The following is a 16,243-nucleotide window of genomic DNA, read 5'->3' on the forward strand; positions in this document are numbered from 1 at the left end:
GCCACTAGACGAGGCTCTAGAGAGTTCGTATTTTCGTGTACAACGTTACCGGCTGATGCCGTTGGAATTGATTGTTGAAATTTTTTTTACATCTTTTATTATCAAGCTTTGTACTTAAACGTAGTTTTCTTTCGGCTCTTGCATTTCTCAAAGTTTGAGACCGATATTTTATATATAAAAAAAGTTGGAGCGTTCACAAAATGTCGAGGTTCAGAAAAAAGATAAAATAATTTTCAGTGAAGTTCCTACCAAAATGCAGTACCTAAACGTACTTTATTACACTCTAATACATTTCCCAAAGTTTCAGCTCGATATTTTATTTACAAAAAAAGTTCTCAGGTTCAAAAAAACATTCAGTGAACTGAAAAAGTGAGGTCGGTAATATAGGTATTTAGCTGTGTCACATGCCCTTAAACAGAATTTTTTAGATATAAATGAAACAAAGGGATATATGTCGCAAGTAGAAAATAATTTTAATATCATTTTAATTGCGAAATGTAAAAGCGCAGTTGTAAATACGCCTTTGCATACTTTTAAAATAAAAAAAAAAAAATGAAATAATTATTTGACTCCAGGTAAGGACTCGCCGAGTTCGAAGTTGCTCTACGCGAAGGACATTCCAGTGTACAAAGAATGGGTGGAGCGCTACTACTCGGACATAAAAATCATGCCAGCCATTTCCGACCAGGACATGAATGCCATGCTCGCCGAAGAATCTAGAGTGAGTATTTTTATTTTATTTTTTATTTTTCTATTCAGCTTTCGATTACTTGATTTAATAAAAAAAAATAACACATTTAAATTAAAATTCGATTTAGTTTGTATTACGTTTATGTAAGATTTTATATTTTTTTAATACTCTCTAGCAATCCGCACCGGCAATATCTGAGTTCTAGGTTCGAACCCCAATAGAAGGAAATTTTTTTTTTAGTTCAAAATTAAAATCATTCTGGTTTGGGACTTATTACCAAAAGCGTGTCTTTAAAATTCAATTTAAATTATAATTTCCAGGCTAAATAGAAAATTATATATATATATTAAAGAAAATTGAGAGGATTAAATTAAATAGACTAAATTCCAAAAATTATATTAAATTTAGAGAATTCAACAAAATGAAGAGAATTTGATGAAATTATAAAATTGAAGAAAATTCCCAGAATTAAACAAAATTCCGAAAATTCAAAAAAATTAAAATAAATCAACAAAATTCATAGAAATAAACTTAATTCCTAAAATTAAAGTTATTTCAGAAAAGATTAATTTGTCACCAAAAAAATAATAATTTTTATCAAAATATATCAATTTTCAATCAGGAAGATTATATTCTTATCTAAAAATATCAATTTTTAATAAAAAAAATTAATTATGAACCATGAAGATTAATTTTCCACCAAAAAAGATGAATTTTTAACAAAATATATGAATTTTCAACCAGGAAAATTAAATTTTTATCAAAAAAGATTAATTTTTAACCAAAAAGGTGAACTTTTAATGAAGATGATTAGATTTTAACAAAATATATGAATTTTTAATCAAGAAGAGTTCATTTTTATTAAAAATTATTAGTTTTCAACAAAATATATGAATTCACAACCAAAAATATTAAATTTGTTAAAAAAAAGATTAATTTTCCACCAAAAAGAAATAATTTTTAACAAAATATATCAATTTTCAATCAAGAAGATCAATTTTAAATTAAAAAAGTTCATTTTGAACTGAGAAGATTAATTTTCCACCAAAAAAGATGAATTTTCCATCAAAAAAGAATAATTTTCAACCAAATATATCAATTTTCAATCAGGATGATTAAATTTTTATCTAAAAAGATTAATTTTCAATAGAAAAAATTAATTTTGAACTAAGAAGATTAATTTTCCACCAAAAAAGATGAATTTTTAACAAAATATATGAGTTTTCAATCAAGAATATTAATTTTCAATAAAAAAAATTAATTTTGAACTAAGAAGATTAATTTTCCACCAAAAAAGATAAATTTTTCACCAAAAAGAATCATTTTTAACAAAATATATCAATTTTTAATCAGGAAGATTATATTCTTATCTAAAAATATTAATTTTCATTAAAAAAAAATTAATTATGAACCATGAAGATTAATTTTCCACCAAAAAATATGAGTTTTTAACAAAATATATGAATTTTCAAGCAAGAAAAGTAAATTTTTGTCAAAAAAGATTAATTTTCAATAAAAAAGTTAATTTTTAACCAAAAAGGTGAACTTTTAACGAAGATGATTAGATTTTAACAAAATATATAAATTTTTAATCAAGAAGATTACATTTTTATTAACAAATATTAATTTTTAACAAAATATATGAATTTTCAACCAAGAATATTAAATTTTTGTAAAAAATGATTAATTTTCCACCAAAAAAGATGAATTTTTAACAAAATATATAAATTTTCAACCAATAAAATAAAATTTTTATCAAAAAAGATTAATTTTCAATAAAAAAGTTAATTTCTAACCAAAAAGTTGAGCTTTTAACGAAGATGATCTGATTTTAACAAAATATATGAATTTTTAATCAAGAAGATTACATTTTTACTAAAAAATATTAATTTTCCACCAAAAAAGAATAATTTTTTACAAGATATATCAATTTTCAATCAAGAAGATTAATTTTCAATAAAAAAAATTAATTTTGAACTGAGAAGATGAATTTTCCACCAAAAAAGATGAATTTTTAACAAAATATATGCATTTTCAACCAAGAAAATTAAATTTTTGTCAAAAGAGATTAATTTTCAATAAAAAAGTTAATTTTTAACCAAAATTTGAACTTTTAACGAAGATGATCTGATTTTAACAAAATATATGAATTTTTAATCAAGAAGATTACATTTTTATTAAAAAATATTAATTTTTAACAAAATATATGAATTTTCAACCAAGAATATTAAATTTTTGTAAAAAAAGATTAATTTTACCACCGAAAAAGATGAATTTTTAACAAAATATATCAATTTACAATCAAGAAGATTTAATTTTTATCAAAAAAGATAAATTTTCAATGAAATATATGAAATTTCAACTAAGAATATTAAATTTTTGTAAAAAAAGATTAATTTTCTACCAAAAAGGTGACTTTCAACAAAATATATAAATTTTCAACCAAGAAAATTAAATTTTTATCAAAAAAGATTTATTTTCTACCAAGAAAGATTAATTTTTAACATAATATATCAATTTTCAATCAATAAAGTTAAATTTTTATCTAAAAACATTAATTTTCATTGAAAAAATTAATTTTTAACAAAGAAGATTACATTTCTATCAAAAAATAAAATAATTTTCAATGAAAAAAAAAAAATTTTTAACCAAAAAGATTAATTTCCCACCAAAAACATTAATTTTTACCAAAAAAGAGTAATTTTCAATAACAAAATTAATTTTGAACTAAACAGATGAGTTCTTAACCAATAAGATTAATTCCTAATAAAGTATATGAATTTTCAACCAAGCAGTTGAATTTTCAGCTCAAAAAATAATTTTGAATCAAAAAGATAAATTTTTAAAAAAGTAGATTAATTTTCTACGAAGAAAGATTGATTTTGAACGAAATAAATGAATTTTCAACCAAAGAGATTAATTTTTTCTGAAAAAAGATTAATTTCAAAACAAGAAGATAAATTTTCTACGAAGGAAGATTTATTTTGAATAAAATATGTAAATTTTAAATCTAATAGTAAAATATCAATGAAAGAAATGAATTTAAAAAAAACATAATAATAAATAAATATTACTAAACATATAAATTGTTCTTCAAAAGGAATAATGTTCCACAACGAAAATAATTGTTTGCAAAATAAGAATAAAATTCTTCAATTTTTAGTCACAAAATATTTATTTTTACCCGAAAAATATAATTTGAAACAAAATAGTTCAATTTAGAAAAAAAGTTTCTAAACTAAAATTATGAATTATCGTTGTTGAATTAAAAAAAAAAGAAATTAAAAAATTTCAAGAAAACAGTTAAATCCTCTTTAAAGAAATCGTGGATTTTTCAACAAAATAATTATTAAATTACTTCAGTTTATCGTCAATTCCCAAACTTTCTTCACTTCCCTCACCCTCTAGATGGCTAGAATATGATAGAAAAGTCTAGAATCCCTCAAATCCTACGCTTTTCTGCACCTTTTTTCAGAATCTCTAACAAATTTCGATTCCTCTCTAATGTTTTCCAGTTACACACCACAGAGTTCAACACAAATTGCGCCCTCTACGAACTCTACACGTATGCGGGTAAGTACAACGAACAGTTGATAGTGACTCTCGAGGAAGACGAGTTCTCGCAAAAGCAGAGGCTGGCGTACAAGCTCGAGCAGGTTCACAATATAATGGCGGCAGATGCCAATCCCTGATGCCCCATGAACTCAGCAAAGTACAACCTAACGAAACCTCGTCAGGAGTTGCCTTGCTGAGTCATGACGATAAGCATTGTCGATAAATTGCCCAGCCTCGTCCGGGCGGCCTATTTCTGCTTTAATTGCTCGGGCCAGTTCCTTCCTCCTCGACCAAGTTCTTTCTTCATGGAAAGAAGAAGAAGAAAAAGAAGAAGAGGAGGAGCAGGAGTAGCAAGTGAGTGAGTTGGCGCAAGAGTAGCGCGCCGGATGAATCGCGGAATAAGTAGATAAGTAAGTCTTATTTCGAGATCATTCCTCTATTACCGATTCTTCCTTCTTCCTAACTTACTTACGTGCAGTGCAAAAGAGAAAAAAAAAACCCGAACAATCCCCGAGTAGATTGCGTCGCGGCTCAAAGTGTTGAGTCCGATCCACGACTCGTCCATACGCGAAACAATGGAGACAGGGCGCATGTGTGAGGCCGAGTCGTGGATCGGACATTTGATATTTACCTAGTTTCTTCAAATTGTATGGATTCTCGTCTTCTTTGACGGCCGCTGATTGGTAGGTGTGAAGGGGGCCCGTCGTGTACCTTACCCTTACGCGCAATTGTAAATAATAATTATAGAAACACGATATCGCACTAGGATATTAATGAAATGCTCACACCCCGTCAGCGGTCCCGTTTCCAACCTTTTTCTCCTCGCATCGATTGCGTCTAGGATTTTAAAATTAAATCGCTCGTCACTTATTGAAATTAGAGGTGCGAGAGACTCCCTCGATTATTATCGTGTGAGGTAATAATCTGTAAATGTGCGATCGGTCCGATGCATCGACGCTTTTTTAAAAAAACGAAAATACATTTCCATCCACCGTTACTGTGCCGGAGCTCGCGTCGATTGGCGTCAACCGACGGAGCTCTCGGAATTACGATAAGTAGCAGTAAGCTATTATTGAATAATTGATATGAATATTATTATATACATGGATGGTATGTCATATGTATATGTGTACATATATACACTCTAGGCCGGTGCAGCGCATGTGTATGTATATATATATACCTTTTTCTCCCTGCCCTCAAATCCAGTCCCTCTTATTAAATCTGCTCGTACATTCACGTACGCATGGATGCGTTATACAAAACAATTAAATATATATATATATATAGATATACGTTCGAGAATTAAGGAGAAACAAAGATGCATTTTTTGCGCAAAATGGAGAACAGACTGTGCATTAGTTTATAGGATATTATTGTATCTGGACTATGGCCGCGCGCGCGCGAGGCCAGCTCGATGTGACGGTTGTGTTGAGTGTGCGTGCTTCCCCTCTTTGGTTTCCGGTTTTAGTGTCTGTGCGAAACGCTTGAAACTTGTAAAGTCCGATTCACGAATCGGTCAGGCGCCGATCCACGACTCGTGCAGAAGCAAATCAGGCACACTGTGCCGGTTTCAGGACGAGTCGTGGATCGGATATTTAATATTTTGCATATTTATTTCAAAGATTCAACTCGTATTCACAAGATATTATATTAATTACATTTTTCGCCGGATTCTCGTCAAATCCGACCCATGAATTGTTTATTATATTTTTTTTCTGAATTTTCGTAAAGTTTAGAATTAACAAAGTGCCGATCCAAGCGCTATATTGTGAATTATTAAAAATTATAGATGTGTTTGTTATTTTTTTTTCGCGATTTTCATAAAGTCTGATCCACGACTCGTCCAGAAGCGAAATAATGTGCACACCGATGATACGCGAAACTGAAATATTCGAGAAGTATAGATTCAAGGAAAAGAAGTCTTCTAATTTCACTGGCCTGTGATTTGCTAATTTTTTTCATTGTTAGTGCCAACTTTCATGAATCTCGTGTGTTGTGATGTTCTTTAATCTCATAGTGTTTAATTTTCACGCGTTTAGAATTCACAAAGTGCCGATTAAAGCGCTATATTATGAATGATTAAAAATTGTAGATGTGAGAAATTTCGTTCGAGGAATTTCGTTTGTGATGAATTTATTTTAGGAGACTTTAAATAAAATATGGCTGTAAAGCACAAAGCGAAAACTGCCATTTTATAGTGTGCGATGTCAAATAGATTTGACACTCGAACCAACTGTTATTTAAGCGAATGAAGACAAATTTTCCGTTTCTGAATCCTATTTCAAAAAGCTCAGCTAATTTTTGAAGAATATTGGCTTTTTTATGACTCAAAAATTTTAATTTATTATCCGAAATAGAAAAAATAAGGAAAGGATTGTAAAATACTGAGTACGAGACAAATTAGTGCTAAAGCATAACACTTTTTCTACCATTATTCCGAAAAATTTGATTTGATTTTCATAATCTAAGAAATTAAACACAAACTATATAGAAAATTGAATTATCAGTCATATTTTATGCAAGAAAAAATATTTCTTATGATAAAAGTTTAAAACTTCACGCTTTGCACTTTTTTTTACAAATCGTCTTATTTTAATCAATCATGGGTGATTTTCAAGAGAAAAAATTGCCTATAACTATACTTTTTTCAAATTGAAAAAGTAAGTAAATAATTTAATAAAATGAACAAGTAATAAAAATAGTTATTTATTTGAAAAATGTGTTCTTTTGAACTTCTATTGAAAAAATTAGAAACAGTAGAGTTATATTCAATATTTTCTGTAGAAAAAAGCCACCATTTATTAAAATTCAACCATCTTTCAAAAATTAAAATCTTTTTTTTGTTAGCTTAAAAACGTTTGTAATAAAAATGTTTGTTTTTTATCATTTGAAATTAAATCAGAAAAAGTGGGTAACTTTCGAATTCCCTTCCTTTTTTTGATTGTATCTTTTTTAAATCCCAATTAAAAACTCTTAAAACCAAAATTACAACAGATATTTACAAAGGGATGTAAAAAAGATAAAAATAAAAAAAGAAAGGACAACTCTTAATTTTTTTCATTCAAATTAAGAAAACCAAAGTACCCTACAAATAGAAAAGTAACATCTATTTTTTGTTAAATTTCACAGCACTTCCGTACTGATTCGTCTACTTGGTAATTTATCCAGTCATAATTTGGAAAATAAAAATGGCATCATATTTTAAAAATGGCAAAAATATATACGTAATTTGAATTTGGACAATTTGAATTGCGTAAAGCATAGAAAAAGAGTCTTGAACCCCTAAAATATTGAAAGTGGACTTATCGGACGAGAGAGAAGCGTTTCGTATTGACATTTTCGGCTTCCAAATCTCCAATGTTCCATTATTTTAATCACATTTTGCCTCAATCCTCGTTATCATCCGCCATAATTCATCGTCGACATTGTCGCTATCACGTCATTCGTCATTGTCATTGTCATATATAAATTATAAGATATAATACGTTCGAAGGCTCTTTTCCCTTCCGAGGCGTAGATCCTCATTTTGTGACCGATCCACGATTCGGCCACGCGCCTCTTTCAGGTTTGAGGCCAAGTCGTGGATCGGTCCCACTTAGTATTATGTCCCAAGACCATACTCTCCTATCAATTCCTGTTTGAACTGCCTTGTAACACTTTCCCCGTCTTCAAACTGCTTCAACGCCTCCGTCGTCATGTTGTTGTCGCTCTTAATTATTAACTGTAATATAATAACGAATAATGATCACTGTTGAGTATTGTCTGATTGTAATACATTGATATGAATTGATAATCATTAATTAAACGTGACATTACTCCGTGAATGTAAAATCATATTGGTGTGGTGTCTGAGCGGACGAACAACTGTTGTGAGTGCGAGTTTGTGTGTGCGCGTGCGTCCGAGTGGCTGTCCTGTGCGTCAATTCAATGTGCAAGTCGTACGCGGAGAAAGTATTTATTGCTCAAAAATATCGGGAAGAACCGAGAGAAAGAAGAAAAATGAAAGAAACGGGAAACGCGGAGCTAAGAAAGTGACAAAAACGGAGGTAGTAGGGTAGAGAGGAACAGTGGGGGAGGTTGTTATTACGATTCCAGAATTTTAAATATAATATTACATCAGATTTATAAATTTGTTGCATTGTTTTCCAAGTTTCGTGTTTTTGTCAACCATGTCCCATCAGACGGCAACATATTTCAGGCATTTCAATTTTTTCAAACTCGTGGTGAGATTGTATTATCATTTCAAAACCCTAGGTGGCGTAGATGACGAAATGTACCGAGAGCAGGAAAAAGGAACCCTAGCAAACAAGTGGAATAAAAACAGTAGCTTCAACTCGTATTGACAAGCTTCTATAATAATTATATTTTGTTCTGGATTTTCGTAAAGTCCGATCCACGTCTCGTCCATAAGTAAGATAGTACGCACACCGCGAAGGTGTGAGGACGAGCCATCGATTGGATATTTGATATTTCCATAGTTTCTTCAAAGCTTCAACTCCTATTGGCAGGCTTTTATCTTAATTATTTTTTTCTCGGGATTTTCGTAAAGTCCGATCCACGCCTCGGCCAGCAGCGAAAAAGTAGACACACCGCGTAGACATGAGGATGAGTCGTAGAGCGTTTTTTTCAGTATAAAATTATTTCAAGAGCTTGCTGATCGATTAAGGAAAGACCGGAAAAATTTGTTTCGATTTCACTTTTTTGTTAGGAGGGGTAAGAAAGACGGACGGAGAGAATCGGTAGACCAGGTTGCCGGCTCCGCGCCGCAAAAACATGAAACAATTGGTTATATCTGCTCTGAACGATATAAGGCGTGCGTCTCCCTCCCCCGCGCACGCCGATTTTTAATGGTACTAATAAACCCAAAGTGCCTCTGGTAGATTTTTGGGCATAAGCTTGAGTAATAAAAACTATAATAAATAATGACAATTATTCGAGATAGAAGAATGAGAAGAAAGGCAAGTGAGGAGTATAATTAGAGCCGGTTACGATAAAACGGATAAACGATGGTGATGATAATAATAGATGCGACGAATCTGAAACGATACCATGCGTATATTCATACGTATAAAGCTTAGTTGTATATGTATGCATATCGTGTGTGTATATACACTCTAAATGTACGTTTAGCTAGGTACGATAATAGTTGGTAGCCTAGTCTATGTCTGTGTCTGTCTGTCTGCCCTGAGTGTCTTTCCCAGTGTTCTCCCTAAATATAGATATATGTCATTCATTCACTCTCCCCCCTATCCTATGCGAGTTGACACCCCGGTGGGCAAAATACATCAGCATCCCAAGAACGTCCTTGGGGTGGTCCTAGGACGTCCAGTGTCAACCCAGTGGGTAAAAAACCATAAAAATCTCAAGAACGTCCTTGGGGCATTCCTAGGACGTCTAATGTCAGTATAGTGGGTGCAAAACCATGAAAAACCCAAGAACGTCCTTGGGGCGGTCCTAGGACGTCCAATGTAAGCCAAGGCTGCACAGCACCATGAAAATCCCAAGAACGTCCTTGAGACTTTCCTAGGACGATCTATGTTACCCCAGTGTACGAAAAACCATGAACATCCCAAGAACGTCCTTGGGACGTTCCTAGAACTTTCAATATCAGACCTCTGATCACAGCACCATGGACATCCCAAGAACGTTTTTGGGACGTTCCCAGGACGTTCAATGTCAGTCCAGTGGGCACAAAATAAAAAAAAACGTCCTTGGGACGTTCCTAGGACTTTCACTATCAGACCATTGGTCACAGCATCATGAATATCCTAGGAACGTTTTTGGGACGTTCCCGGGACGTCCCATGTCAGCCCAGTGGGCACAACACCACGATAATTCTAAGAACGTCCTTGGGACCTTCAATGTCAGTCCTGTGGGTGCAAAATCATGAGAACATCCCTAGGACGTTCCTAGGACGCCCAATGTCAGCTCAGTGGGCACAATACCATGAAAATTCCAAGACCGTCTTTGGGACGTCCAAAGTCAGTCCAGTGGGCATAAAATAAAATAAAACGTTCTTAGGACGTTCCTAGGACGTCCAATGTCAGCTCAGTGGGTTAATGTCATTAGAAGACTTAGGAGCAGTCCTAGGATGTCCAAAAGACGTCTTAGGAATTTCCCAAGGACGTCTCTAGGACATCCTTGATTTTTTTTGCCCACAAGGATGTCCGACAAAAGAGTTTCTTCCCAGCGTGTGATTAGTCTCTCCATCGTCACCTTGTCCCCTCGTCCCCTCATCAGTAGATGAGTCTGGGGAGTTCTAATCCTGAATTCCTACCTTGCCGACATCGAGGCAGTTCCACGGATCAAGTGGTTCGTGTCCGTGCTAAACTTCTAGAATTTTGTGACTTAACACGGACACGAACCATGCAGGCAGTGGAGCGGTCTCGATGTCGGTAGGGTAGAAACCCAAGATTATAAATTCCCCATCTCCCATGAATTGTTCCAACGTAATGAGAAGGGTCGTCCGAAGATAATTTGGAAGATCCGCAAGCAGCTACGATTCCACACACGCAGACACGCGTTCTCCTTGTCTCACTTTACCCGATTGGCACACATTTTGCTAAATACATGAATATCGTATATCAGTGGTTCCTCATCGATTATGGAATAGTAAGCGCCCCGATTTGTAAAATTCAAATAAAATATAAGGTGTATGTTACTTCTACCCAGTACCGTACGTGCGTGGCTTGCTGTCCAGCAGTCTGATGTCGTGTGCGTGTTTGCTGTGTTAAATTAATAATCGTATGCGCGACGACGGATGGATCTTTTTTGTCTGTTCTCGGCTGATTGTCCGCTCGCCCTAATCGTTCTCTCTTCCCACTCTCTAAATCACAAGGTTCTATCTCGGAGATTCACACTGAAAGGTTCTATCTTGGGAGTGCAAACTGAACTGTTTTATCTCGCGAGTGCAAACTGAACTGCTCTGTCTCAAGAGCGCAGGCTGAACTCAAAAGTACATACTGAAATGTTCTATCTCGAGACCGCCGACTGAAGTGGTCTATCTCGGAGGTGCACACTCAAGTGTTCTATCTCAATAGGGCAAACTGAATTGTTTTATCTCGGGAGTGCAAACTGAATTGTTATATTTCGAAAAAGCATACTGAAAAGTTCCATCTCGGAGGAGTCGAGTTGGAACATTTCAATATGCATTTAGTGAGATAAAGCCTTGTAATTTGGACGCGTACAGAAAGAAGGAGGAGAGAAATGATCGGGGCTGAAAAATTGAGTATGAAAGGGAGAAAACGAATGTCCGTGGACTGTGCAAGACTGAGAGAGGCAGCGTAGGGATTCTGTATCAGACAGAATTTCCCTCGCCGCTCATTTTTACGTCATAATTATTAATTAACGATTATACATACATAACGCATCCGACATTACGTTATTACTTTTTTACAATAGTCATGTTCCTTTTCAATCTTTAATGATTAATTAATAAAGCTTATATCGAATCTGGATATACAATTTTTTTGTAATTATTTTTAATCTTAACATATTATATATATTATATATATATAAATAATGCTGTTTTAAGTTATCCAATTTTATTAATATTATTTTTGTATAAATGTGTGATTAATAGTATGAATAGTGTAATAATTTTGTATGTTTATTGAACCAAAAATAAATATTATTGATAAAGAATTGTATTTGAATGTTGGTACTTTATTAGGTGTTATTTTCTCAATCCTTTTTTTTATTTAAGTTGTGTAAATTTAATATAATTAGGCCTATTTAAATCAGGTCGATTTTATTATTATTATTATTATTTGCAAATTATTTTTAAATATTTATTTCAGGAATTGCTGTGTGAAAGGAAATTTGAAGATTTTAATAAATCAAGATTTCTAAGAGAAAAAATTATATTTGTATTATATTATATTTCCAATTTTTTAAAAAAGATTTCCTCTTTTTTCCTGTTTTATAGAAAAATTCGTTTTTTCTTATTTTATTCATTTAAATTCGAGCTAAAATAATAAAACCCTGTAAGAAAATTAAATTTACTATAATATTTTTGGATAAAATTTTACATGATTTGGTTTAAAATTTTACTATTTGGTTGAAAATATAATTCATTTTTTAAAAAATCAACTAAGTTTTTTTAAAGTCATCTTTTTAGTCGAAAATTCAACTTTTTTTCTTTATTTCCTCTTTTTCGGTGAAAAATTCAACTGTGTTGATAAAAATTGCATGTTTAGTTGAAAATAATCCTTTGGTTGAAAATTCATATTTTTGGGTTGAAAATCGAAATATACATAGTAAAAATTTCTTTTTTGGGTTAAAAATGCAACTATTTATTTAAAAACTAATGTACTTGGTAAAAAATTAACTCTTCTGTTAAAAATTATTTTGTTGTTAAAAATTCGTCTTTTGGGCTGTAAAGTTCAACAATAATTATTAAAATTTTATTTCTGCGGTTGAAAATGCAGCTATTTATTTAAGAATGTAACTTTTTTTTATCAAAAATGACCTTTTTAGTAGAAAATTTATATTTTTATGTTTAAAATTCGACCGTTTTGTAGAAAAAAATTATTTTTGGTTTAAAAATGGTAAAATTTGGAAGAAAATTAAATTGTTTGGTTGAAAATTTAATCCTTTTCTTAAAAATTCATATTTTTGGGTTAAAAATGCAACTATTCATTTAAAAATTTAACTAGTTGGTAAAAAATAAACATTTCTCTTGAAAATTAATTAATTTGTTTAAAAATTTTCATTTTAGCACAAAAGTTCTACAATTTGCTTGAAAATTCATATTTTTTTAGTTGAAAATTCAATTATTTGATGGAAAATTGGTCTTTTTTTGTAGAAAATAAATCTCCTTAGTTGAAAATTGATTTTTGTAGGGTGAATATCAGCTATTTGGTTAAAAATTAATATTTTTCATCGGACATTAACTTTTTTTGTTCAAAATTTAACTTGCTCTCTTAAAAAATTTAATCATATTTTAAAAAATTTGGCTTTTGTGCCTAAAAATTTTACTTTTTGTTCTAAAATTTGGATCGAAGTTTAATATTTTCTTTATTGAAAATTGCAAATTGGGTTGAAAATTCAACTATTTGTTTAAAAATAGTCTGTGTATTTATTTGAAAAAAAGTTGGAAGATATATGTGATTGTTTAGCTACATTTTGTTAACCATTATTAAATTAAAATTAAATAGGCTCTAATTTATTCCTATATATTGATTTATTCCATTTATTCCATTTGTTGTCATTTTGAAGAATCTTCATACTTCATCCATTAACGGGATCCAAAATCCTCAGCATTTCTAGAAGTGGAATTAATTGATGTTTTTATTAAAACTTTAAGGTAAGTGTCCTTTATATTTATATAAAAAAATCTAATTTATTAAAAAGAAAATTAAATAGCTTCTAAGAAAAAAAATGTGAGAATGATTTAATATTACAATTTCTTGACATGCATCGAGATTTAAAAAAAAAAACTCAATACAGATTATGCAGGCTACGGTTGATAATCATTAATTAAGAGCACAAATAAAAGGAAAATAATTAATTTCACTTTTTTATCATGAACACGTTTAATGGCCTATTATCTAAATTATATTGATTTTTTTTATATTAGGAGAGAGTTGTCCTAAGTCGGCACAGTAAGAGGTTTTGTCGAAAACAGAGGGTAAACAGAATTAAATGGCCTTTATTTAATTTAGCTTCTAAAAATGGTGGTCCTAAGTTGACACTCGCGGTCCTGAGTCGGCACATAATTTTTTTTTCGCTCAAATGCAAAAAAAAGCGCTCGTTATCTATGTTTTAGGAAAAAATGGACAAATTAAAACCATTTGCAATGAAAAACGTGTAAAGTATTTTCAGAGAAAAATTATTGAGATATACCAAACCATAAAAACAAAAAAAAACAGCAAGACACGAATTACATGGAATTAAAAAAAAAAATAGTGCACCCAGAGTGCCGACTTAGGACCACGCTTCCCTATAGTATTACCAAAGGTTGGATCTTTTAAACAAAAAATATTAACCCTCAACGGAAAATGTTGATAAATTATAATTATAGGCAAACAAAAATTATTTAAAAAAAATGAAAAATGATTTTAAAATTTGTCATGAATCTGTAGATTTGTTTCTTGATTTTCTTGAAACCTTTAAAAACCTTTAAAAAGCTTCAAAATTTTATTTCAAAATCTTTAACAATCTACATATTGATTAAATTTATTTCAAATCTTTAAAATTTAGATTATTTTGAAATTGCTCTAAAATCTTCTACATTCTTTATTGAAAAGTTTGAAAACTTTTTGATACAAAACTAAAATTTCAAATAACTATTTAAATTTTAAGTTTATTTGTTTAATTATTTATAAAATTGCTTAAATATAACACTTACAGAATTCTTAAAAAAAATTTTATACATTTTTTAAGATTTCAGCTATGTCGCAAAAGTTATCTAGAAACAATGTTTTTAATTTTTTCAATTTGAAATTCATTTTTCAGCGTAAAAAACATAAAAAATTTTCCGAGAAAATTCTTCTATGATCTTAAAACCGTAAGCTAAAAAATTATTAAGCTCCTTAGAATTAAAAAAATTGCCTTCCAGTTTCTTTTTTGATAGTTTGGATACCTTTTGAAACAATGACTCACAATAAATTTTTTTTAAAATATTGAAAAGTTTTTAGGAATTTCACGATTTTTCATTGTTTTCTTAAAAGCTTTTGTAGTACTCAAAAAGCTTCCAAACTTTATTTTAAAATATTACAAATCTTCATATTGATTTGATTATTTGCAAATCTTTACATTTTAAATTATTTTGAAGTTTTATGAAATCTTCCAGATATATTTTTTTAATTATTCGAATTTATCGCAAATTTTTCAAATAACTTTCGAAAATCAAGAAATTGCCTGAAAATAACCCAAAATATGAATTAGTTAAATTTTGGTTAATTTTTTTGGTTAATTGGTTAAATTTTCAACAAATAAAAAATGTAAGCAAAAATAGGCGACCATTCGTTTCGATCTTCTTTCAGATTCTTTTTTGAGGTTGAAAATATTTTGAAATGCTTTAAAATCTGTTGACCTAATCTCTTTAAATTCATTTTTCAAAGCAAATTATCATTCTAATTTGACAGAAATTTTTAAATCTTTAAAAACATAAAAACTTGTTAAAAACGTGTTGTAATATTATAAAAATTGCCTTAAAATATCTAGATTCTTTTTTGGCTTTAAGTTTTGATAATGAAAATCATTTAAATTTTTTCCATTTTTTAATCTTCCAAATTTGAAGAATTTTTTATCCAAATCTTCATTTGTTTTAATAATTTAGTAAATCATTAAAAAAATTTTTAATCTTTTTAATTTATCTCTAAAATTACATTTTTTGAAATGAAAAATCACTTGTAATTTTTTTAGGAATCTTAAGAAAATATTTTTATTTTCTTGAAGCTTTTTTAAATCCTGAAAAAGTTCAAAAGCTAAGTAATATTAAAACTTATTTAAATTTTAGTTATTAGATAAAAACAGTTTCTTATTAAAGTATAAAAAATAGAATACCGCAGAATTTTCTGTCACAATAACTTATCGATTAAAACAAATTTTTTAAAATTATTTGTAATTGCAGGGAAAGTTTTCCCTAATGCTTTTTCCAATAGTAAAAATTAATCTCACGAAGGTAGTTAATATTTGCTGAAATTTTCATAATTAACAAAAATATTTAGGGATAAATATAACTTATTAATCTCAACTTTATCATAAAATAGGAAATCTAATTTTTTTGATAAGGAACACAAATTTGAAGATTGACATGATACCCTGAAAAAGAATTTCCAGTCGTTTAAAAGATGGAATAATTAACATTTAAAAACTTAAAAAAGTGGAATTTTCCACATACAAATTTCTATACGTGACCCGTATACATTTTTTGTTTGATCTGTTAAAAAAAGGGACCATTTTCTCACTAAAAGAAATAAATTTCCTATTTAAGATTTTAAAAAATCTAAAGAAAAAGTATTTCACGAGGTATTCATTAGGATAAAA

General features: G+C 30.0%; 2 protein-coding genes across 5 annotated transcripts in view; one reads left to right on the forward strand and one right to left on the reverse strand.

Moving 5' to 3' along the window:
* Positions 1-4,744, forward strand: part of LOC117174186 (plexin-A4) — a 599,034-nt gene extending 594,290 nt beyond the window's left edge. For 3 of the 4 annotated variants that reach the window (XM_033363035.1, XM_033363037.1, XM_033363036.1), the window contains 2 exons: positions 576-721; positions 4,207-4,383. In XM_033363035.1, coding sequence (XP_033218926.1) covers positions 576-721; positions 4,207-4,383 — 323 coding nt within the window. Of the gene's footprint in view, positions 1-575; positions 722-4,206 lie in introns of all 4 variants that reach the window. The other variant, XM_033363033.1, reaches the window with a different exon arrangement.
* An 8,696-nt stretch (positions 4,745-13,440) lies between these two features.
* LOC117175315 overlaps positions 13,441-16,243 on the reverse strand; it is a 3,959-nt gene continuing 1,156 nt past the window's right edge. The window contains exon 2 of the mRNA XM_033365024.1: positions 13,441-13,515. The gene's annotated coding sequence lies outside the window, so the exon portion shown is untranslated. The remainder of the gene's footprint in view (positions 13,516-16,243) is intronic.

The sequence above is a fragment of the Belonocnema kinseyi genome, chromosome 6, assembly GCF_010883055.1.
Source record: "Belonocnema kinseyi isolate 2016_QV_RU_SX_M_011 chromosome 6, B_treatae_v1, whole genome shotgun sequence".
Taxonomy (NCBI): Eukaryota; Metazoa; Arthropoda; class Insecta; order Hymenoptera; family Cynipidae; genus Belonocnema; species Belonocnema kinseyi.